At 46.4% G+C, this 23,926-nt stretch overlaps 4 protein-coding genes across 5 annotated transcripts; 2 read left to right on the forward strand and 2 right to left on the reverse strand.

Moving 5' to 3' along the window:
* Positions 1-699: 699 nt before the first annotated feature.
* Positions 700-22,396, reverse strand: LOC6592625. 2 transcript variants are annotated; one of them, XM_026986616.1, is made up of 3 exons: positions 22,257-22,396; positions 1,084-1,201; positions 700-993 (listed from the first exon to the last, which is right to left on the reverse strand). In XM_026986616.1, the coding sequence occupies exons 1-3, from the start codon at positions 22,375-22,377 to the stop codon at positions 810-812; spliced, it is 423 nt and encodes a 140-aa protein (XP_026842417.1). In that variant the 5' UTR covers positions 22,378-22,396; the 3' UTR covers positions 700-809. The 2 variants fall into 2 exon arrangements, with proteins under 2 accessions (XP_026842417.1, XP_026842419.1); XM_026986618.1 differs by lacking the exon at positions 22,257-22,396 and adding an exon at positions 1,272-1,336.
* On the reverse strand, positions 2,468-3,789 carry LOC113565196 (keratin, type 1 cytoskeletal 11). Its single transcript, XM_026986615.1, has 2 exons — positions 3,655-3,789; positions 2,468-3,583 (listed from the first exon to the last, which is right to left on the reverse strand). The coding sequence occupies exons 1-2, from the start codon at positions 3,730-3,732 to the stop codon at positions 2,669-2,671; spliced, it is 993 nt and encodes a 330-aa protein (XP_026842416.1). The 5' UTR covers positions 3,733-3,789; the 3' UTR covers positions 2,468-2,668.
* On the forward strand, positions 3,986-4,694 carry LOC6592624. Its single transcript, XM_002018464.2, has 2 exons — positions 3,986-4,275; positions 4,381-4,694. Exons 1-2 carry the CDS (start codon positions 4,067-4,069, stop codon positions 4,484-4,486), a joined length of 315 nt encoding a protein of 104 aa, XP_002018500.2. The 5' UTR covers positions 3,986-4,066; the 3' UTR covers positions 4,487-4,694.
* On the forward strand, positions 15,375-16,614 carry LOC113565197. Its single transcript, XM_026986619.1, has 3 exons — positions 15,375-16,079; positions 16,145-16,259; positions 16,360-16,614. Exons 1-3 carry the CDS (start codon positions 15,992-15,994, stop codon positions 16,505-16,507), a joined length of 351 nt encoding a protein of 116 aa, XP_026842420.1. The 5' UTR covers positions 15,375-15,991; the 3' UTR covers positions 16,508-16,614.
* Positions 22,397-23,926: the final 1,530 nt, after the last annotated feature.

The following is a 23,926-nucleotide window of genomic DNA, read 5'->3' on the forward strand; positions in this document are numbered from 1 at the left end:
GCGAGGTCTAATGTACGAAAACTGATCATTTACGAGCATTTGGAGATCTGGCACATTTTGAATCTGAAAGATATATGTACATATATAGGTTTATTTCATAAAGTTTTCCTACGACTGGGTGTGGAGCCTTTGCAGAGACGTTATTCTCATGGAGAGTCCAGGTGCGCTGCCAGATTCTGGTGAGAAAATAAATATTTACTATAAAAGGTATAAAAGGAAGTATCAGCCACAGTCCCGTTCAGTGAGCTAGAGACTTGAGGTAACTGTCTGGCTTGTTTACAATGATGGCTATCTTGAAGAGCATTATCATTCTGGCCGTGGCCGTGTCCTGTAGTCATTCGTTGGCAGCGTGGGTAAAGTATCCAGCCAAAGGCACCGCGGATGAAGCATGCGCTTTGCCAGATGGCCGCATACTTAGCACTAATATGCGTGATAATCACTTCGAAATGTGTGGTGAATATTTATGCTATGACACGTCCGGAACCACCGTTATAGTATAGTAAGTGACACAATTTGGTATCAGATTTATCGAATAATCAAAATTGATCCTGACCATGCAGTTGCCAGACCACACTCCCGTTCCAGGAGTGCAACGAAACTGGCGTTGACACGTATAAATTATTTCCCGAATGCTGTTTTGAATGCGTCTACTACACTGATTGTTAAGTTAAACATATGTATGAGCAAAACAACAACGAATTGAGAACTGTACTCGTATAGGATTGTTTATTTAAGAAAACCATCACAAGTAACAAGTGTTTTAAGAGATTTCGATCTGGACTTTTGTTGAACTGATTGAAGAGTGCTCGTTAAGGTGGGGGCTTCTCTGTGGCCACTCCTGCTCCTTCTGCTCCTCCTGCTCCTCCTGCTTCTGCTCCACCTTCCTTATCGCACTTCTTATCCTTGACGCACAACCAACAGCAATCGGGAAAGTCCACCGTTGTCGACACGGTAGTTCCACTGCACTCTGCGAATGTTGCTGTTAGTTGGCAGCTACATTAGAAGTAAAGCGATCGGGTATTAAAAGGGCCGCCGATCAGTGAAGAGTGTCAAATGCTATATTGAAAACGGGTGGATACTTGCTAGTGGATGAAGCCGTCCCCCTTGTCGGTCGCGCAATAAAAGACGCCGCAAACCTTTTCGTCTTGCACCATTTCTCCCGGCAAAATGTCACCCTTTGGTCCCTTGCAGCCCTTGCCATCTGAAATAAGTGGAATACTAGTATCATCCCGTTGAAAGAGCATGCATGGGGAAACAGAGGCGTTAGTTACCTCCACTCTTGCCCAAATTAGCAGGGTGCACCAGAGATTTAACCAAGGGCATGAGCCCAACCAGAACTATGAAGAAAATGTATTTCATTTTCGGAAACTGATCGTAAACTGAACGGAACAAAAACTGTGGAACACCCGACAAAACCAGTGGAAAGCGTTTGATTGGTGGTCCCTTCGCTGGTGGGCCCATTTATAGACCCCGCCGATTACTACGATTCAATACGATACGTAGGCAAGTCGCACCTGGGCATTTCGCAAATTAGTTCTACCCCCGAGACGTTCCCTCTGGCTGAAATCGACCCCCATGGAATGTTTACTGGGGGAATGTTTGGGGGGTAAGATGAGACTGAGGCCCGTTGCAAGGGCAGGTGCCCCAAAGTCTCCAGCTTGATTTATTCCGCCATGATCCATGATTTTGTATGGATAAACACATGAACTATTAGAGGGGCTCCGCCGTGGTTGTTGCTGCGTTTTGGGCACAGTTCACCTCCGTAACGCAAAGCCAGCAACAATCGGGCCAATCCGCGTCCGTCTTCACGGAATCTGCTTCACAGCCTGCAAAGACGGCTGGTATCTGGCAGCTACACATGTATATTCGAGGAGAATCATTGATTGCCGTCAGTGGAAAACATGTGAAAGATGGCGAATACTTGCTATTGAATGAGGGCGTCGCCTTGATTGTTCTGGCATGCTAGTACCCCGCACACATCTGGGTTCTTCGCCGTTTCATCTATTTTAAGGTCGCGGTCTTCGAATTTGCACCCTTCTTCTGAAATAGTTCAAATATAACCCAAAAACAAAAAACATTGAATAAAGAGCACTACTATATGGTAGAAATGGAGCAAGTCACCTGCGCCTGCTTCCAGTTTCCAATAGTGCACCAGAGAATCCGCCAGGGACAGGAGCATGAGCCCAATTAGGACCCGACTTAAGCTGCGAGTATAATTCATATTCATTTTCGCAACGAGTAACAAGCATTTAATGGTTAGTCCCCTGATTGATTGTGCCCTTTATAGTACTTCATTCTACGATATACATATGTACATATGTAGGTTTGTACTACTATCCCGCCCCACGATTAGAGGCACATTTTTCGTGGTCCGCCACATGGTAACCGGCATTCGCGAATTTCGCGGAAGTTCTGCACACTCCATTTTCTTCAAGGGAAATTGCAATGCATATGGCATGCTCGTTAGTAACGTGACACCTGGTTGCAAGTACACAGGCCTGCTGCAAGTGCTTCTAAAGTTTCCACTGCATCCACGGCCAATTCGGGGCCCAAAACTCCCCCGAGAGCTCAGTACACAGTTTTGAAAGGATCATTTTGATATGGAAGTGTGAAATCAGAACAGCATCTACAAAATATATGTACGATTGGGATTGTGTGTGTGTTGTTATCAAGCTTTCGCTTTCTCCTCGACTCCATTGTCATCGATCGATAAGGGGCGGTGGGGCGGCTGACGGCGTTTGCGTACAGCCGAAATGCCGTCAATATTCGAGGCGGCTTTCTGCTTGGCCTCGATGGCGGCACAGGCAGCCTTATAAGCTGCCTGTTTGGTCTTCTCGTAGTCCTCTTTGGAGATCTGGAGTTGCTGCCGGAGCATTGCAATCCGGCTTTGAGCGGCCTCGAGCAGCTGCGTCTTGGAGGCCATCTCCTGCTGGACGCCCATGGCCACAGTCTGGATGTTGGCCAGGTTCTCCTTGAAGGTCTTCTGCAACTCGGTGAAAGAGTGCAACTGTTCGGTAGCCAGACGGGACGCATCCATGGCCGCCTTCATGTTGATCTCCGTGCTATGCAGCGCGTTGGTCTCCTCCTCGATGACGGCGTTGGCCTGGCTCACCTCCTGCTCCAGCTGTTCGACCATCATCTGTTTGCCCATTAGAGCCGCCTCCGCCGCCTTGGCCGACTGGAACGCCTTCTCGGCCAGCTCCAGTTTGATGTGCTGAGCCGCTGCCAGGCCTGCTGCCGCCTGCGCCTCGTTGGCCGCCTTCGCGTCCTGCGCCGCCTGAAACGCTATGGAAAAGGACTTTTCCTTGGGATTGCCGGGCTTGAAGATCTCCTTTACATTGCACTGCGCCGAGGGTTCTTGGCAGTTATTGGCAGCTCCTCCAGCAACTCCTCCAGTAGCTCCTCCAGCAGCTCCTCCAGCAGCTCCTCCAGCAGCTTCACTCCCAGCGGTCTCCCCACCAGCCAGACCCGCATCTCCCCGATGGTTGTATCCGTAACCGCCTCCTGCATCAATGCTGAGGGGGGCAAAGTCCTCGAAGAGATTCTGCGGCCTGGCCATTCGCTTGCGTGGGGCCCGATGTCTCTGCGGGTGGGGGGGTCGATAGTGAGGTCGGGTCAATAGGTGGGTGAGGCCCATGGGTTGGACGCCCTTACCTTGGCCCGTCGATAGCCGGCAGCACTCGAGAGCAGCAGCGGCAGATAAAAGAAAATAAGCAAGCCTCGCGTTCGCATTTATTGATCAGGAATTCTCAGAATTCGATTCCTGAGGTATATTTTGAGCAGTTGATTAGTTGCTCAAAGTCGCCTAGTTCTAGATCTAGAGATCGAATGAACGAGTGGGGGATTACCCAACCCAATTATTACAAGTGAACGTGTGATGTATTTCCGAGAGAACCGTCTTTACGCAGAAGCCATCATTGGCTAAGCCACAGTTTTGCTGTGAATCGCAGGTTCTCTGCCACCTGCTGGAGCCAATTTGAATATGGCCTATAAAAGTGTCAGTGGCAGTGGCAGTGCATTCAGTTAGCAAGTGGAGTTAGCTGTCTGACTAGTCTGGTCTGTCATCATGGCTGTCGTGCAGAATATCCTCATCCTGCTGCTGGCCATATCCGGGGCGCATTCGTTGGTTCACTACCAGAAATATCCTGGCGATGAGAAATCACAGAGCTGCAAAACCCCAGGTTCTAATACTAAAGTGGGAGAATACTCGCAGCACAAAGACTATTGTGGTATCATATACTGCCATACCGCTGATGGTGATGCCCTGATTCACTAGTAAGTAATAGGGATCCGATCCCTCTGTTCTGTCCCGTTTTGTGTGTCTCGTCTGAGGTACCTCAGAGACCTTGAATAAAACTAATATGCAATTTTCCAATTCAGTTGCCAGATTCCAGCCACGTTCGAAAAGTGCGAAGATAGTGGCGTAAACACAGCCGAAGATTTTCCCCGCTGTTGTTGGAAATGTGTCAAATATATAACATGCTAGAGCTTCGGCTAACGTTACTTGGCGATCTATCTATCTATCTATCTATCTGTACAGTACATTATGAAAAAAGGGCAAAAACTGTTTACAATGACAATAAAGTAAAGTGGAACAAAAAGGATTAAAACCAATTGGGTATAATTTTATTCGATCTGATCCGGTCCGATCTGAGCCGCTTGAGCATTCGATTGTATCTTTCTACTGTCTACTCTCAGTGCGTTGTGTATCTCGCAGATGGAAGCTGCATTGCATTCTAAAGTGTCTGCAAGTGATGAGCACACGCGGCATTTACAGCCCTCGTACACCCATCCCCCATAACAAAAACGAGCACAGCACAGAGTACAATAAGAACATACATATACTTGTAGAATACGACTAAAAAAATAGACGAAAAACGAAATGAAACATGCCATATACATAGATAGATGGGTAGATAGATAGATAGATAGATACGAGTGGCTAGAAAAATGCAAACTATGCCAGAAGTAAATGCTAAAACTAAAAGCGAACCGCCGGCTAGAGCTGACGGCTAGACAGAGAGGTGGACAGCTACAAGGACGGACCGACGGACGGACGGACGGACCGAACAGTGAGAAAATAGCGACTAGTTCTTTGGGGGCGCCATTTAAGAGACGAGCGGTATGGGTGTGGAGCGGGAACGAAGCCAATTCTCAGTCACAGTCTTAGTCGGCCATCGCGAAGCTAAATGTCAAAATGCTAAAAGTTAAATGCAAAGGAATATAACTTAAGCAAATGTCCAGAAAAAGCCCCTCTAACATTGGAGTTATGGTTCGAAATGTACAAAATCTAGATAGAATGATGGAAAGCCGAGCAAACGAATCCCATCGGAAAGGCCAGAGTACTACCTAATAGATGTGAAATAACAGAGAGATCTTTCTATTCAGAATCCCTCTGGACTTTTCTTCATAGATTCCATTCACTAGAGCAATGCATTTTGTAGCTCAAAGTTCAGTGGGGGTTCAAGAATAGATTTCCCTCGATTCCCCTATCCTAGGGGATTCATGCGCTCGGAACCTGACCATCATACTCGTCGTACTGTCTGTGCTGGGAGGGCGAGCGCGAGGGCGAAGGCGAAGGCGAGGAGTACCAGATTAGAAGGTTCCACTGTATAGAACTGACCGACTGATAGCACTCCCGGGTGTGTAAATATGTGCGTACATATGTATGTATATAAGAGCCTCTGCAACTGTGTCAAATGGAACATAAACGTTTGGAAAAATAATATGAAATAACACACAGTTGCATTGCGAGTATTTAGGAGGCCGATAACCCCACGTGGCCCTACAAAGAAAATGTTCTCGCTGCACTGATTATCGGCTGACTGCCTCTCTCTCTGTCAGTCTTCGAGCAGCACCATCCAAACCAAAAATGTATTTTTAATGCCCTATTTAAATAGAACATCGATTTGTGATTACTGGTTTTGAAAATTAAATTCTCTTATCACTCCGGCACCAGAACCAAAACCAAAACCAGAACCAGCCCCAGGCCAAGACCAAGCTCCAGCTTACGTTAGACAGCGGCATCGGTGAGATAAGGGAACTGTTGCTGCGAGGATGGTAAACACATGTGAATGTCAAAGTTCAGATACATACTTATTCGAGCCCTTATCGGCTGTCAAAATAATAGATGATGACACGGACCTGATTAGCTTAAATCGGGAGCAAAGTTCAAATCTACATCTACACGGCTCCGATCATATCATACTCGTACGATTTGTGTCGACTGGGATTCATTTAAACGAAACAAATGGGATTAGTTGTAGTCGAACATGTCTATTTAGTCGAAACATCTGGAAGGGTAAATTTGAAGGAACATTTTAGACGTAGGTTTCAAGAGTTATAGATATGTATAGAGTTCAGCTTAAATACCAGTTGAGAACCAACAATCAACGTTCTTTGTTCAGTTTTCATCACTTGAACACTTGCCAAAGGAGACCCATAAGGTACTACATGTGGCTAAATGTGGCTAAATGTGGCTAATAGGTGGCAAAAGCTTGTTATGGCTAGGACAGTCGATTGATGCGATTTTTTAATTACCCTTAATCGCTATATGCATAAAGCAGAAGCCAATACCCGAAGGGAAGGGTGGGGTGGCCCGAACCTGAAGTACCTCCAGACCAAACCATCCAATAGGCCAATAGGCTGGAAAGGATTGTTTGGGGGGGTCGACGCTTTTAATACACTTGCATATCGATCGTTCCTTTGCCGGCCATCCGAACATACGAGTTTTTGTATTCTTTATGGGGTCGGAAGATGTTTCCTTCTGTGGTCAAAATGGTTATACCCTCTGAAATGCTTTAATAAGTGGCCGCAAAAGGACACACGCACAGCGGCCGAGAGCGAGAAATGCCGCTGGTTGGCCATAAATGAGTAATTGCTGGCAGTATGTATGGCCAGTAGCCTTGGCTTGGCGTTGCGCCCGCTGTGTTCTGGGCTCTGATGGGGTACCATTTTTAGACAGAACCAGAACCCAAACAAGAACAGTATTCAGAAGGAAAGATAGCCTTTGAGGGCCGATGGTTGGGATACCCTTTAATGTTCTGATAATCAAATAATAGTAGTAGTAGACATATGTATAAGTGATATAGGATATATGTATAGGATATATATATAGGAATTAAAAATGAGCGAACAAAATATTCGTCAAGTGGACATGAAGACGCTCTGGCGAGTGTTAGGGTATGTGCCGGGAAAATTGACTATGTCAGGTATTCAATTACATACATTGCAAAGGCATCCCCTTCCTCTCTCGCAGCCAAGCCAAACCAAAGAAAACTTCTGCAGAAAAATACTCGGAGTTATGGAGTTTTTGAAGCCGGCTTCCGGGTAAAGATGCCACCAACTCCAGCTCCGACTCTCAGCCCAAACTCGAATGTCTCTCTAACGGTTTGGGCATTGCGTTAATGATACTTGTTTGTATCTCCATCTCTATCCCTATCTCTATCTGTCTCTGTCTCTGTCTCGGTCTTTGCCTCTCTGGCCTCTGCGATGCGCACGCCTCATGTTGACAAACTCACTTAACAAACAGTAATTTTTCTCGCTTCATTGGGCGTCTTGTCTCGGGTAAAAAGAAGCCCGTAAAGCGAGCATGCTTGCGGTTTGTTGGCCGTCTCAAGTCTGGGCTGCCTGCTGACGGTTAAAAGCCGCAGCAGGGGCTCTACGACCACTCGTACAAGGCGTTTCTATTGTCGCTGGTCGATGGAATCGATGATGATCGTTGGACACGGTTAAAGCATTGAATTTGCTGTCCAAAATGTCGCATGGCAGCTTCGCCAGCTTCCTGACTCACCTGAAAAGGTGCGGAATTCCCAGAGAGCGCTTCGGGAGAGCGTACACCTCGTTCCAGTTCCAATATTCCGCTCTTTGCAGAGCGAAAGCGCTTGTGCTGCAGCTGCTGGTATGGGTGGGTTCTGATCTCCTAGACATTTCTTGTGTAGTGCACGGGAGGGCGAGTGTCGGCGGGGTGGGGTGGGTGACAAAAGAGAAAATTACATGCAAGCTGCGACACATTAGGCGCGACGCGACAATAATATTTCTATTGGGAGAAAACTTCACACTTAATGTACTTTGCGACGAGACGAGATGTGCAAGGCGGCGGGTAAACAAAAAAGAATGGAGGAATAAAAGTAAAAACCAAAGCCCACGCCAAAATGTACTAAACAGAGAAAACCTCTAAAGTTGTTGCACATTTTGCCAATGCACGCTGCACCATGCACCATGCACCATGCCCCCTTTCCCCCCACCCCCCACCAGTGACCAGGGAAGAGACCGACCGCCCCAGACCAGCAGACGGAGACGCCGCCGACTAGTCAACGCTTTAAGGAATATGGCAGCAAATAATTAAAACATTTTTAAAAATAGTTTTGCCATATGGATGACGACGACGCCGACGACGACGCCGACGCCGACGATGAGGACCGGCTGGGTGACGTGACGTGGTCAGGCCTCCACCTCCACCTCCGCCTCCACACCCACTTCCACCCATTTGCAGAGGCAACAAAAGCAAACAAATATTTGTCTGGTCGTCTCCGTCTGTGCATTGACCGTACCACACTTACTACAGACATGCACTCGGACTCATACTCGTATGTGTCGTACGAGTGCGAGTGCGAGTGCCAGTGTGTGCAGATGCAGATGCAGAACGCACTTGTAGACGCTGTTTCTGTGCTCTATGCTGCCCAACAGCCATCCATCCCAGCCATCTACATACTCGTACTCGCACATATCTCTAACCAGAGAACAATCCATTTAGACTTTGTCCCGTTCCTTTGCGCCTGCCATCCCATCCCTTGTGCCAAGTTCAAAACTGTATGCTTTGCAATTTTAGTGCTATCCCCCCCCTCCCAATACCATTCCCAAAACGATACTCAAATGTTTTTTCAGTTTTTTGAGCTTTTTGGTTTTACTCGTAGTTATAGTATTTCCTTTTTTTCTGTTTTTTCTTGCTTCTTGTTCTTTTGTAGGGTGCCAGAAATAGTTTTGTGGCAAAAACAGCGCCAGCCAAGTGCTAATGTTATTGCTTTAGTCAAAGTGGCTAAAAAGTATCTGCCAGTATGACTGCGGGCCCTCACAGATCTGTATCTGTATCTGTGTATCTTTCTCTGTGTGTGTGCATCTGTGCATCGGTAGTGTCCATGTTTCGGCGGCGATGCCGAGCCAATTTATTTTCATGTTTATTATATTTTTGGGATTTTGTTTGTGCGTGCGAAAAACTTACAAATGAAAATTGTAATATTTTCGACAGCAAACAAATTCCCGCTGTCTGCGATACGTTTGTTGGATCATTTTTTATATAGGCCCGCCATCTGGCAGGAGGGAGCACAAGAGTCGGATATAATCGACCATTTCCAGGCAAGAGATTTGTCTCCTTCCTGTTCCCTGAAGTGGTCGAGATCTGCCCAAGATCTGATCTACTTACTGCTGCCACAAATGTATGTAAGCTATTTTTTCCCACTCATAGTCAATCAATGCCATCAATCAATTATAAAATCAAATGGGTAAAAATGTAAAAGGGAAAACCGCACACGCTTCCCTTTGTCGCGAATTCGTTTCGAAATGATTTTCCGCCTCGACGACGACGATAGTTGGCGCCACTCGCCACCCGCCACCCGCCACCCTTCTACCAGACAACAGGGAGGTAGAATGAGAGAGCGACAGATGTAGAGAATGGGGGAGCAGGTGCTGGCTATGGGGTATGCGATGAGCGTAGCAAATTGTAATAGTTAATAAATTACTTGGACAACACAGAATTATAAATCGATTTGATTAGCAATTAAAATGGCACAAAAACAAATCGAGAAACGAAGACCTGCATCGGGATCCGAAGCTATTGATACCCTTGCACACCCATCGATCCTATGGCAGTTTACTTTTCATTATCGATATTCTCAATCAAACAAGATCCGATCTTGGCTGCTTTATCCTACAGATGGGGTGCACGAAAATCAAAGGCGTTGCTAAGATCCCCTCGAAATAGCAATACCCTCCTCTGCGAGGGTATAAGAAAGCAAAGCCACATCTGATACTGGAACTGAGTGCATCTGGGCCAATCCAATCCAATCGAACCGCTCAGAGGCTGGGCTCCAAGGAAATCTCTTAATTACTTGGCAGTTTGCTCTCGTCGTCGCTAGCGTGCTGGCAACAGGTGCTCTCGGGGATTGATTATTAGCTCATTATAAAAGCATTTCGGAGCGGTTCGCACACCTCCGACCCTCGCACATCTAGGAATGCGTTCCTCCCCGGCAGCGAGGAGCCATTAGGGGGCTCTAGGGGTCGCCTCAAGGCACGTGTTAGGTGGCGATTTTTGGCAAAATAACGAATCAAATTCCTAGGAAATCCATTAACCTTTTTAACTTTCAAAAATGTTCAATTTTCCCTTAAATTCCACCGCCTGAATGACCTTTGTGTAAATATGTAGGGGATTCCGCACACTGCTTATTCTAGCGCTTCTTTTTGCACTCGTAGAAAAACACTGTGAAATGCAAATTTAATTTGCTAAATGATTCGCCCAGGCAGACAGATCTGGGAAACTTGTTTTGCGTGTGTATGCGATTAATGCCCGTCATTTCTATATTCCATCTGTCATAAGTTTATTTAGTTAATGAGAATTTTGTCTACCACTTGCCCACTTGTTTGTCCGTGTTGGACAGTGACGGTCCCCCGATGTGCAATGGCCACGACTGTCCCACAAGGTGTCGGGTGCAACTGGCCTGAAGCTTATTCGCATATGCGAGTACATCCGTTTTGAAAATGCCAGCTAATATTTCTGCAATGATATAATAATAAAACTGCAAAGAATTCAAGTAATATTTCGAGGAAACTCATATTTTACTCGCAAAAGGTTCTCCAGTAACGGAATCGATACTTCCGCAGCCTGGCAACCCAGAAACAACAAAGTTTCCCACAAAACATTCTCAGACAAAAATATAATACCTAAGATAAATTCCATATACATATGTATGTATAAATAGTCGTATGTACAAGTGTTAATATCAGTGCACAATGAATGTCGTGTGGAGCTGGGAGTGATATATAATACATTTGTCACCATATATCGTAATATATATATGTACCCGAACGTACCCCATATCGTAAGCAGAGAAACTGCCGAGATCAGCTGATTTCTTGGGCTCTGAATGAATGGGGAGAACTTTATATGCTGTTTTTCGACTTTAATTCTTTCACTGGAAAGTTATTCATTGTCCGTCAATTGAGTCATCATCGTGGAAACGGACAGAACAGAACAGAACAGACCCCCGTCTCAGTACCAATAACAAAACCAACCCTGTGATAATAAATATTAAAGGCATTTGGGGGCCGCTCTACGGTTATTGGATATACAAGCGGATATATGTATGTAAGTATGCACAAGGGAGGAATAGTGGGGGGGCCATCCACTTTGCTACCCAGCAAATGCTTCTCATAATCCACATGATATGATATGTGAAATGGTGATATGTATCTACAACTTGAACTTGAATTTCAGCAAAGAAAAAGATGGAAAAATCAGTATCAGCTATTTGTGAAAAATGTTTAGAAGAAGAAGAAGAAGATTGGGTTGTGCTTTGTTAAACACTTTATTAGGTCAAGTTATAGCAGAGATCGAATCATTAACTGGGCGGTTTTGTAGCTATACTTATGACCTTACCATGCCTGCCAAGATATGCCCTGTCAGCCTGTATCTTCTGGATGCCGCTCCTTTTGGGATTTGCCCCCTAGCATACGGCAGAGGACGGAGAGTACTACACAGGTAATATCACGGCAGACAGCAACAATCGACAGATTGGAACACCCTGGGATTTGCTTTCCGATTTATATACCTAGTTTTTAGTCAGACCGATCCAAACTTTTGTTTGCGAGGGAACGGAAATATCTCTGGATTCTGGGTTGTTCCGAAATGTTTAAGGAGAATCCATCGCCAGAAGTAGCACATTTCCTGTGTTTGCCATTGATGCACTTTGGACAAGTGTCAAAAGGTGTCACCCGAACCACCCAGAGGTGTGACATTTTCTGTTGTTTCTTCTGTTTTTGACAGCTTTGGGGAATAATGTGACAGGGCATGTCGGCTACCAGACTTGTCTTTTTGTTTCTCTACCGCCTGACACCAACTACTACCATAGAGAGGTGCCCCCGATGACGACAACGACGACGACGACGACGACGTTGACAGCAGAAATAAGAGCCACCTACAAAGTGTACACAAATACTCGTAGTTGGGCAGACCAGTGTGTTGTAGGTACTTCTCCTACAGGCAACAAACAAACAAACAAACAAACAAATGAACAAATATTTGCCACAGTGCGAGGCGAAAGACAAGAATGTATGGGGAGGCTCGAGAGCGATAAAATGGCATTTATTGTATGATAAATATCGTAATACGTTGTACCCGATAAATAGGGTACAGACGTGCTGTCTACGGCATTCGGCACAGCAGCAGCGATGAAGCATGAAGACAGAATAGAACAGGCACACAGAAGACGGTGGATAAGAGAGTGAGAGTGCGAGTGGGAGTGGGAGAATGAAACAGAACATTCAAGTGTCAAAGTGACAGTTCTGAAATTGATTGCAGAGACCATTGGACCATTGTGTGTGTGCTCGGTCCGGGTGATAAATACTTCTCGGGCGAGACAGCTTTAGAAAGACTTACCCCAAGAGTCATTGGGTTATCTCTTGAAGTCGAAGTGCTCGTCAGAGATACACACCAAGATAGTAGCTGGCTCGGTTCTCTATATCAATATGTGTAAACATGTACGATGATCGACAGCCGCCACGTGGTGACAAAGCTGTTGATGATGTTCATGCGCAGTCGATTGTCATGATGTGTAGGTTCCCCGCATAACCATACCATACACCTCTGCTGGAGAACCCATCCCTGTTTTGGTTCGGTTTTTGGTATCCGTGTGGAATATAAATTGTATGTGGAAAATTGCATAAATTCTTGGCATTGCTACGCGTATTGGAATTGAATCGATACATAAACACTCAGGCCAGAGTTATTAGAGATACATACAGATGTACATATGTAAGGCCCCGTTGCCTGTCAAAAATCGCCAAACAAATTGAATACGATAGAGAGGACGGAACGGAACGGAACGAGACGGTACGGTACGGCAGGGGACTGAGGTTGAGCGAAAGAGATGGCAATTGCGTGCCTAACGAACGTAACAAATGCACAAAGCAGAAAATAAGGAAATTTATGGACGCGTCCCCAACAAGAGCAGAAGGTGACCAACACCTGGAGCCAGCCGCTGGCGCATTCACAGTCGAAGCCCCAGTCCAACGAAATAAATGAAGTGCCATGTGAAAATATTTCACACGTGCTAAGGTCCGCCGCTCTAAACATGAGTTCTGGCTACAATTTGTGATTGTATTGGGGGCTTGTTGTTGCCAGGCTGGCTTGGTCTGGTTGTTGTTTCGGTCTCCATTAGATACAAATCGGCGGTGCTGTTGCGGTTCATTAATTCCGCGGCGTTTGACAAATGCAGCGCCAGGAAACGACAGCCACAGAAACCAAGGCGACCCACCGACAACTCGACAACCCGGCAATGACGACCGACCCATGGACTGATTTGAATACATATGTATGTATGTATGTATGTATGTATGTATGTACTCGTACACACAATATCGCTTTCTGCCTTCTGCTTTCTGTCGATGTGCGGGCCATTTGCATTTTTAAACGATTTTCCCATTTGGGGTTCTTGGGGTATTTTGGCTCTTCTTCATTGTCGCTGGTACAATTATGTAAGAAACCGCTGATATATGTATGTATATTTTTTTTGGGACATTTCAGGTCGGACTGTCAGCATTTGAACCCACCGCAATCAGCGATAAGGAGAAGCCGGGACGAGGAGCTCGCTGAGAGACGGAGAGAGAGAGAGCGAGAGAGAGAGGGGGACGCTGTAAAGCATAACTGCACATGTTTCGATTGCCACGCCCCGTACATAATTTCAGCATACCAAGGCATCGGCATAACCGAAGAACTGCGGGCGGGGAGGGGCGGCTGGTGTGCTGTGTAGCGGTTCTTGCGAGGCCCCCCCACACTTGTGTGCCTGGCAATGCATGAAAATTAATGTTTGCAATCTGTAAAATCCTGTAAAGCGTAACTCAAATTTGCAACAAAAAAAACACTCACACACACACACACATGCACACGGACTGGAATCTGGAAGCTGGAAGACCGCTCTCCTGCTATTAGTGATGGAAGCTTAATCAATCGATACCGATACCGATGATTACTGATGGCTATCGCTGTCCTCAAGAACTCTCTCCCCCACGAGCAGATCATTTCTCGATAGGGACCGGCACGCGAAATGCCATCTCTAGACAGTCACCGCCAAAAGCGTTTTTGCATCGGTTTTTCTTTTCTCTTATTCGTTTATTTTTGTTTGCCGTCATCTTACATTAACACTGTTACATGGTTTTATTTTTATTTTGTCCAATTTATTCGCGCCGCGGAAAAGTCGGGCAGCGCCGAGGCGAAGCGGCAGCATACCCTCACAGCGCAGGGCGGACGCAAATGGAGCAAAGCAATGGGCAGGGTCCTAGCATTCGGTAAGAGTATGGCGGCATCGGTGCGACGATTGGTTTTGGGGATTTTTTAAATTTTAATTAAAATTGTGGCCAAGTGAAATTTTTGCGCTCTTCGGTGTGGAAGGAAGCCCCGTTCCACAGTTGCACCGTTCGGCTGGCCTGGCTCCACTCCCTCCCAGCACATTGCTGTGGCTGTTGCTGTGGCTGCTGCATGTTGCATGTGTTGCAGGTTTTACAAGACGGGCGACATGTACAACATGCTTGTTTCTTTTTCTCCATCTCGCACACACACACAGCCACAGCCACAGACACAGACACAGAGTCGCACTGGCATAAAGCGAAATGATCGACGACGTTGCAAAGTATTAAAGTCAGCGCGACACAATCTGCATATTAAAGAAAAACGCAAAAAAGAATAACTGCAACAGCAACAGCAACAGCAACTTGTTGCACAGACACATGCGCATATCCAGAAATTAATACACGCCTGACAGGCTCACAATCAGAGTTGCAACTGCAGCGGAGACTGCGACTGTGGCTCGAACCGGACTGGCACTGGCACTGGCACTGGCTTGGCCCAAACAAACCGTCCATGCAGGTGTTTGGCCTGGCCTAGAGAACCGGAAGAGACTGGACAGGACATTGCTCTGTATCACGCTCTCCCCATCTCTCTCTCTCTCTCTCTGTCTCTCGATGTGCCGCCACTACAGCTGATTGGATTAGCTGTGAATTGTGCCAATTCATGCTGCTGCTGCTGCCACAGGCAGCCTTTTGCATTTTGCACTTGGTTTTTTATTTTTTGTGTGCCCGAGTATACGAGTACTCGTATATATCGCCATATGCATTTTGGTTGAACTTTTGCCACAACATCCGCTGTGCTGTGCTGCGCTGCGAGTCGGGGAGACAAATTCAAATGAAATGTTGCATATGTAACATATGCAACCCGCTCCGCCCCCACCCCTTGTTCGGCAGACTTTGCCGCTCGACAACAAAAACTTATTGATAGACTTGGGCTTACTTGATTTTACTTACAAAACCAGAAAGGAAGCATGCAGATGAATCGATATAGCGGTCCGATTCGTACTCCATTTTTCGGCTTTTGATTGAGTTATCTTCAGAAGAAACTGGATTTTCCACGGATCGCTCCAATGGAAGCCGATGGAAACTATGTGGGGATTGCATATAGGGTCTATATTATCAAGGGTTTATCGTAAAACCGATTGCTCAGGTGATTTCCGAACTTTTGCAGACCCACTGGGTATCAAATTGCAGAGGGAAAACGCATGTACGACTATGAATAATTTCCGCGAAATGTTCAGTTTTAAATACTGGAAGCCAGAACAGTGCCAGGGCCAGTGGTTCGGGGTAGTAATATATAATATATATCGTAGTACTATAAAGGGGACCAACCATAAAAGGCTTTTCACTCGTTGCATCAACAGTAGGAGAGGCGAAAATGAAGCTTACCTTAATTCTAATGGAGTTCATGCTCCTGACAGTGGGAAACTCTTGGGTGCACTTCAAAACTCTTGAACCAGGCGCAGGTGACTCCCTCCTCCTCGTGCAAGCTCTCTTTTTTCGCCAGAGGTTATCTTTGCAATTATTTCAGATGGAGGCTGCAAGGGCCCCAACGGCGACATGATTGTCCTTGGAATGCAGGATGACCCGGATGTCTGCGGGGTTTTCCATTGCCAAAACGATGGCGGCGACGTACTCATCCACTAGCAAGTATCGCCCAAGTTCCAGTCTCTCAACTGACAAGCAAACGTTTTGAATCTCTGATTCTGATTTTGATTCTGATTCTCCTCTAATGCTTCTGTACAGCTGCCAGATCCCTGCTGCGTTCGCAGACTGCGCGGATACTGGCGTGTCGTCAGCCAGGCCCTGGCCCGAATGCTGTTGGACGTGCGTCGAACTAATAGACTGCGCAAAAGAAGAAACACAAGTAAAACCAGACGGTCCCATTACATAGATCCGCATTTTCAAGGTCCGCCAGATCTGATCGTCGCAACCGGAACGGGATCACTATTGAACCAGCCATAGGACAAAGCCAATAAATTTATAAGTCTGAAACGATAATCCAACATAATCATATCAGGCTTCCGTCTGCCTGTGAGGGTTGTTTGTCCTACGGTTGCCGCTTGAGGATCCCAGTTGCATCTTTATCGGAGTAGGTTGGAGTTGTGCTTAAAGCTGCTTATCGATGAAATGCGGAAGATTCAGCGATCGGAGGCCCATGAGTCACTGGCAGGCGACAGAGAGACATGGCCCAGAAGGCGGTCCAAGTATAGAGACAGGGGACAAGTATCTCAGAATAGTCATTGGCGAGATACAGATACAAGTCGGGGCAAGTGAGTGATTCAAGCCGAAAGGTATTTGCTCTGCTGTTGTACGGGAAGACGTTTGCAAATATGCGAGATCCGAGATGGGAGATGGGAGATGCGAGATGGGATTGGGAGGCAGCAGATACATTTCAGCGTTACAATTTCCGAAATACTTTTCAATAGAATGTCAACTGTTGAAATTGTTTGTGGGGCTGCCGCTGCTGCCTCTGCTGCCGTGTCCGTTGAGTACTTAGTCCGCTGCCAGTCAGCGCTGTTTTCAGTGATTTTCTTTAGTTTGCTTTGGTTTGCTTTAGTTTGATTTGGTCTTGTATCTTTTTATAAACGTATGTATCTGTATCTGTATCTGTGTCTGTGCTGCTTCTGCTGCCTTTTGTAATGCAATTGAACTAAATGTGGCGACTGCGTGTGACATTTATTCTCCTGCGACCGCTGCTCCTCCTCCTCCTCCTGCTGCTGCTGCTGGTCCTCCTCATCTTCCTCTCATGGCAAGCCATAGAAAAACGTCAAGCAGCTGAATGTGAAGCTGAAGCTGATGAGCATGTATCTGTATCTATCAGAGCGTCGCCTCAACGCCACTGTCGCTGTCGCTGTCGTCGCAGCCGCGGCCGCTGCCACTGCCACTGCCTTGTGGCCAATGTAGCGCAACCATTGATGAAAGCTGAAAGCGACCCAAGAGTTGGTCATTGAACTGGCTGCCTGCCCCTCCCCAGCCCCCTTTGGGGCTCCCATTGTGCCACCATCTTCCTCCACCTCTGCTCCTGCTTCTGCTTCTGCGTCTGCGTGTGCTGTGATTTGTCTCTGGTCGAGAAGCAGATGAAATGAAAACTAAAGCATTTAAGTAGTTCGATGGGGACAGACACCAGCAAATGGCTCTTATGCCGCGTTATCTGCGCGTTAATTGTTTTGCTTTTGGTCTTTTTCGGTTGCGGCAAAAGGCGGCAACGAAGCCAAAGAATCGAAGAGAGTGGCGCAGTGGATGTGGAGGGAGAAATTTAGAGGAAATTTCAGTATCTATGCAGTTGGCATAGCCGACATACCCCATACCCTAGACCAAAGGGAAAACTTGGCAGCGCCACGTCTGAAGTGTCAATTTTGAAATGTGACTCGTCTCCAACGACTTTCGGTGTCGCGAGGGTCTTGTCTTCCTTTCCAACCGTCCTTCGCCGCGCTCTCTTGGCTCTGCCTTGGCAAATGAACAAAAATGTTTCTTGGTTTCTTTTTCTGTTCTGTTCTGTTCTGTTCTGTTCTGTTGGGCTTTTGGCCGAATAACATTCCCGTTCCGAGAACGGAAATACATGCGACATCCAATCGAACGGGTGGGTTCCCTCCAGGGCGAGTCATTGGCAGAGCACCTTTGCACTCGCACTCGCACTCGCACTCGCCGTTTGCCTAATGCGATGCAACGACAGGCCTTAATGCACTGATCCCAGTGCGAAATCATTTAACATTTCATTGAACTATTCCCCATGCCTCTCACTCTATCCGAATCTCTCTCTCCCCCTCTCTCTCACTCTCTCTGCTGGCATATCAATTATTTGGTGACGAGTGCGCTTTAAAATACATTTCAAAACTCTGAATACTGAATCAGAGTGCTCTCTACCTTAGAGATGGAAGGGCATATGGGTTTTGAATAGTGTTTCGTGATCGATTGGCAGGAAGTTCAGTAAATAATGGAGTTCCTGGGTAGCAGGGACTTTGGTTCCTTCCGGATTGAGCAGGGTCCCCGCAGAGCGGAGGAAGAGGTGACCAGACCCTTGGCCTGATTGTTCCATTTTTGGGTATTTGGGTTCTGTAGCGATAGAGGAAGGGCCACTAGTCTGGGTGATCGCGGGGGTAGGGAGACGCAGACGGAGACGAAGACGAGACCCATTTCCATTCCACTCCATGCTCCCCACCTCGCCTCGTTATAAATTGCGTATGCAGGCCCCTTGGTCAGTTTCTGAATACAAATCTACGCGTTTTACATACGAAAAAGAGGCGACACGGACACCCTTCCCCAACTACTGATCCCCCCCCCGCCACACTACTGTATTTATGGTAAATGAATGGAATTTGTAATCAATTCTAAGCGAGTCACTGTCGTTGGCCAGGTTGCTGCTGGTTGGGGCTGGGGCTGGGGCTGGGGCTGGGGCTGGGGCTGGGGCTGGGGCTGGATTTTATAGTGTTATTTTTACCGCTTGCCTGCTCTCTGGCCTATGGGGCTCTGCTATTCTAGTGGCCAATAATTAAGATTCAATTCAATGCAATTGCATTGCCATAAAAGAAATGGAGCCCCAATTGCATTTTAGGCAAAATTGTGTATGCAGGGCTGCAGCGCTAGACATCCAATTACAGGGAGCTCCGGCAATAAAACTATACCGAAACCGAATTGAATTGCATTGCATTCGGTATTCGGTATTCGATATTCGGCTGGGAGCATAACCTGAGCTCCATTTCCAATTGAATTGGTTGCGGTCCGAGAGATTGGGACCACGAGAGGCAGGCGAAGAAGAAAGTGCCCCACCGTCTCCCGTGTCCCGTGTCCGTGTCCGTGTCCGAGGCAGTGTTTGTTGTGGGGCTAATTGTCTGTATTGATTAAGTCGCTTGTCACAAATTGTCATATGATCCAATTGGAATATGAAATGAATAGTTAATGCTTTAATGGGATCGTTATTATGTGTATTGATAGAGCTCGCGGCTCGCTCCGGCTTCAACTTTCGAAAACTGTGCGGCATTTGGCTAACTCAATTATGTCCCCCGACTCGTATTAACTATGCTTCTACCCGAGGGTTGGGGGGAGTCTGAGGTGGGGCACTTGTGGGGTTTCACTTTCACAATGCGGCAGACAGATATGAGTGAGAGACCCATGGCTGGTTGGAGATACAGAACAGCAATTGACAGTTATAGATACACATGTATCTGTATCTGTAGCTGTATCTGTATCTATAGATGTAGCTGCTAACTATAACTGCAGCTGTCAACCAGTTGTCGACAACGACAACAACGACGACGACGCCTCTCCTCTGCGGTTCATTGGCTTCTGGTTGCACTCATGAGAATAATGAAAATATTGAATAGCTGGCCGCCTTTTCGGGGCCGATATGCGAGTATCTGTGTGTGTCCGAGTATCTGCGGGTCTTTTGTGCGGCCATGAGGTAAAAGAATTATGACCGTGCAAGTTATTAATCATTTGTGTGTGACGTTGTAAATGCTCACGCCTCCTGCCCCCCCTCAGCGGGGGCCTTGGGGCGTGAAAGTCATAATAATTTATTCAGCATAGACACATAACTTTTAACTCTAACAAAACCACAAAAAAGGTTAGAAAGAGAGACTCTAGAGGGAGAGAGTAGGAGTGATACTGGGTGGGTCTGTTATTTCCCCCCTCTTTTAACTCCCCACACAGTCCATAAATAAATATAGTACCCAACAAGCACAAAACACTGCAAACAACAAACAAAAATGACCATAAATTTGACTTAACATCAATTAAAATACTCTCCATACCTGTGCGTACAGTCCGCTATTTAAATTGGAACCTAAGTTGTTGTCGTCGCCAGTAATTTGGAATTTATTCCTCGGGAATTATGAGCAGAATAATTAATCAATCGAAAAGACAGAGAATGGCACTATAATCACGAAAAGTCATGTATATTGTTCTGCCAGAAACAGCATCATTGGTTTCCATCCGAGTTTTACTTTCAATGCTGGTCCCCGGGGCCGTGGTTTGGCCAACAGAAATCTGATAAATTTGGATCAGGTTTTCCGCCAAACGATATTTAAACTACTCAAATATCTGTGGTGGTTCGAAACACTTGCATTTGGTATATGACAAATTGGCAATCGAGCCGCGGCCTGGTGCAGCAGCTGCTTTTGCCTCAGCCTCAGCTTCAGCTTCATTCGAGATCTGTTCGGGCCGAGAGTCAATTAGAATAAATTAAGGAAAGACAAAAAACGTTTGATACAGGTGAAATCCAGGTGCCGCCGACCACAAATTTAAATGAAAGAGACCCCGAACAAAGCCAAAAGCAACAAACACAGCGACACAACGACACAGATACAGATGCCAGATACATTGGGCACAAAATCTGAATTCGAACCGTTTGAATCCAAATTGAGGTTTAATTTTCATTGTCTCTGTGCCTGTTAGCAGAAGAATATCGAAAGCGAGAGAGAGGCAGGGGGAGAGGGACAAAACCCGTTCTGATTTTGAGATCGGCTGGATTTCCAAATCCCTACCCTCTCCCCCCACTTACTCCCTTCCTGGCACCCTCCGATAGTTTTATATCATTTATATAGCGGACCTCTTTCGTTGGTCACTTTTGTTGACTTAATTTATTGACATTAGTGTTTCTCCTTCTCCTTCTCTTTCGACTTCTATTTTGTATTTGGATTGGGATTTCGGTTTTCTTATTTTTCAGCTGCTGTTGTTGTTGGTATATTTTTGATTTCTGTTTTATTTTATTTGATTATAGCTCTTGATTTGCCTTTTATGTAAAAATATTTTGTGTGTTCATGCATTCTTGGACGACAGACAGACGGACAAGCACCTGACTTCGATACTGATACCAATCCGGTTCGATTTCGTTCGAGTTTCTGTTTCTCAACAGCTGTTGGGCCTCGGAGCTCGGAGCTCGGGGCAGGCAGGGCTGTGGATACGTGGATGCCACTGAGATAAGGCTAATGAGATTATGTCTCTGCGATATGCGTTTGATTTAGTCATGGACCAAGTCAGCCGCCGATAAATATAGATTCGATAGAGATATACAGAGGGAAGGGGACACTGGCTCGTATAATAAATTTATTTATTTCTCCCCGAGAGTAATTAATTTTATACGATTCATAAAATTGCACAATTCTTTGATGAAAGCCATCAAATGCTTGATGCCCACTCCTCTGCCGTCTCTGCCTCACCTGGTCGCATGTTGTACCGACCACAAACAGTTCGTTTCCCTGCCACGTTAGTGTGTGTCTTAACTGGGCTAAAAATACGCGCAGACATTAAACTTTTGGGACTTGATAATAAATGTTTTCGGTATTTATGAAATGGAAACAAGCGGGGAAGGAGCGACTGGCTGTATCCGAAGACTTGAATACCCTACCAGAATTATGGAGCGAAGCGAGTGGTCTGGTGGCTGGCCTCCTAGTTCATATAGCCTATAGCTCAATAACTGTGCTCTGTGATGTCCTTTAAGCTTTAGGGATCTCCTTTTTGGGCGCCTCAACCTTCTGTTCGAAATCGTTGTACCCCGAGGCAGAGTATTTAAAAATGCAACAAGAGAAAAGCCCCACGCCACGCCGCGCCACGCACAACGCCCACACGGAGGCTTTAATAGTTGAGGGAAATTAAAAGTGAAACAAGAAAATGTCAAATTTATGTCTATTAGAAAACTTACTCACCTCCTCCTCCTCGTACCCCCACACCCCATTGGTAGCTGGAATTCTGCGGCACCTCGTAGCAGGAAGCGGCACAGCACAGCCATTTAGATATATGCACTTCAAGAGACTTTTCCATCCCCATCGCCGACCGAATGTGTTCGTTCTCCGTAAGTTGTTTCTATTTAAAATGTTTTTTTGTTGTTGGACTTTTTCGAAATTATTTTTGTTGACAATTTATTAGCGGAGATTAGGCTTTGGTATTTGTTTCTTTTGAGCACCGAATACTTTGTTGTTTCTGGTTTATTTTCGTTTATTTGCAAGTGAGTTGGATCGCCTTGTCACATTGTTGGGGGGGGGGGAGGGGGCTTTGCACATTGTTTGTTGGAATGATCTCTTGAAAAATGCTACCGAGCATCCGTTCTAGCTGTTGGCATAATTTGGCAGCAATTTGCTGTGAATTTGTCAGCGTATTTATGGAGAGATTTGGCTCGAATCTAAGTGATTTCCGACTTAAACTAGTCTCCTCCCCCTCAAGTGTTCCCAATTCAAGCGGATGGCTTCGGTTCTCCGGTGTTTCCGCAAAGTTTTGTTCACTTCAGTTCAGTTCAGGCTGGCTACTGGCAGCCAGGCGGACGGACCGGCGGCAACTGAATGTCAGGCTGCCACATGTCCGGGCACGAAGTCTCACGCTCTCACAGCGCCAAGGGCCCAAGGACCCAGGACCCAGGACCCACGACCCACGACCCAACCCCACAGGCAGCAGTTGGGCCAGCAATATAATTTTTTTATTCGCAAAAAGTAAAAACGATGACGAGTGCTCGGACAGGCGCCGCTGCGGGTATGTGGCGGCTCTGGCGCCTGCGCAGGGCCCAAGTGGGTGGGGACGGGGGCACTGGGTGCCCACATTTACGTGTATTTGCATTTGCTTGTTGTTGTGTTGTTGCAATACAGAAAAATTTCCGCATATCATGTTAATCGCCCAGATACACGCAATTGTTTTGCCTGCCCGCCGTAGCGCCCAAAAGTATGTCGCATTTACGAGTATTTTTCTGTTTGCCGCGTCGCATTCATTGTTTCCTCCATTTTGGCAATACATTGTGTCTTTGCACCACCCCTCCCTCCCTGGCCATGGTCTGGTCCTGGCCTCTCGGCCACAAAAAGCACAGCCAGCCCTTGGCTGGAATTACGTTATTGCCTGTAATTAATTTTGGTGCTGGCATACATTTACGATCCACCGAAAACGCATTTGAATTTATTTCGTTTGTCGCGCGTTTTGTTTTGCATATTTGGGGGAGCCTCCTGCCCCTTCTCCTCCTCCTCCTCCTCCTCGTCCTGGAAAGGACCAAGACCAACAAAGAAGTGTTCGGTGGCGTAGCCTTGGATGAAGTTGTTGACCCTGTGCCTGTGCCAGCATGGAATTTGCAGATGTTGGAGTCCAGATTGGCGCTCCCCGATATTTACTTATGCTAATCCATCTGTAGACTGGGGTAGATCCATAATTGATTACACATTTTCGGTTTAATATTTGCTATGCCCCAAATGAATACAGGAAACGGTGCCAGCAGAAAGCGGAATTGTGTCTGGCAATGCTGTTTGATGTACAGTCTACACCGGAAGAGAAGTCAGTTATCAAAATGTAAATCCCATCTTCCATCATACTTATGTACGAGTATCCAGAGTTTGGCTTACAT

The sequence above is a fragment of the Drosophila persimilis genome, unplaced genomic scaffold (genome assembly GCF_003286085.1).
Source record: "Drosophila persimilis strain 14011-0111.01,24,50 unplaced genomic scaffold, DperRS2 tig00000002-arrow-pilon, whole genome shotgun sequence".
NCBI lineage: Eukaryota > Metazoa > Arthropoda > Insecta > Diptera > Drosophilidae > Drosophila > Drosophila persimilis.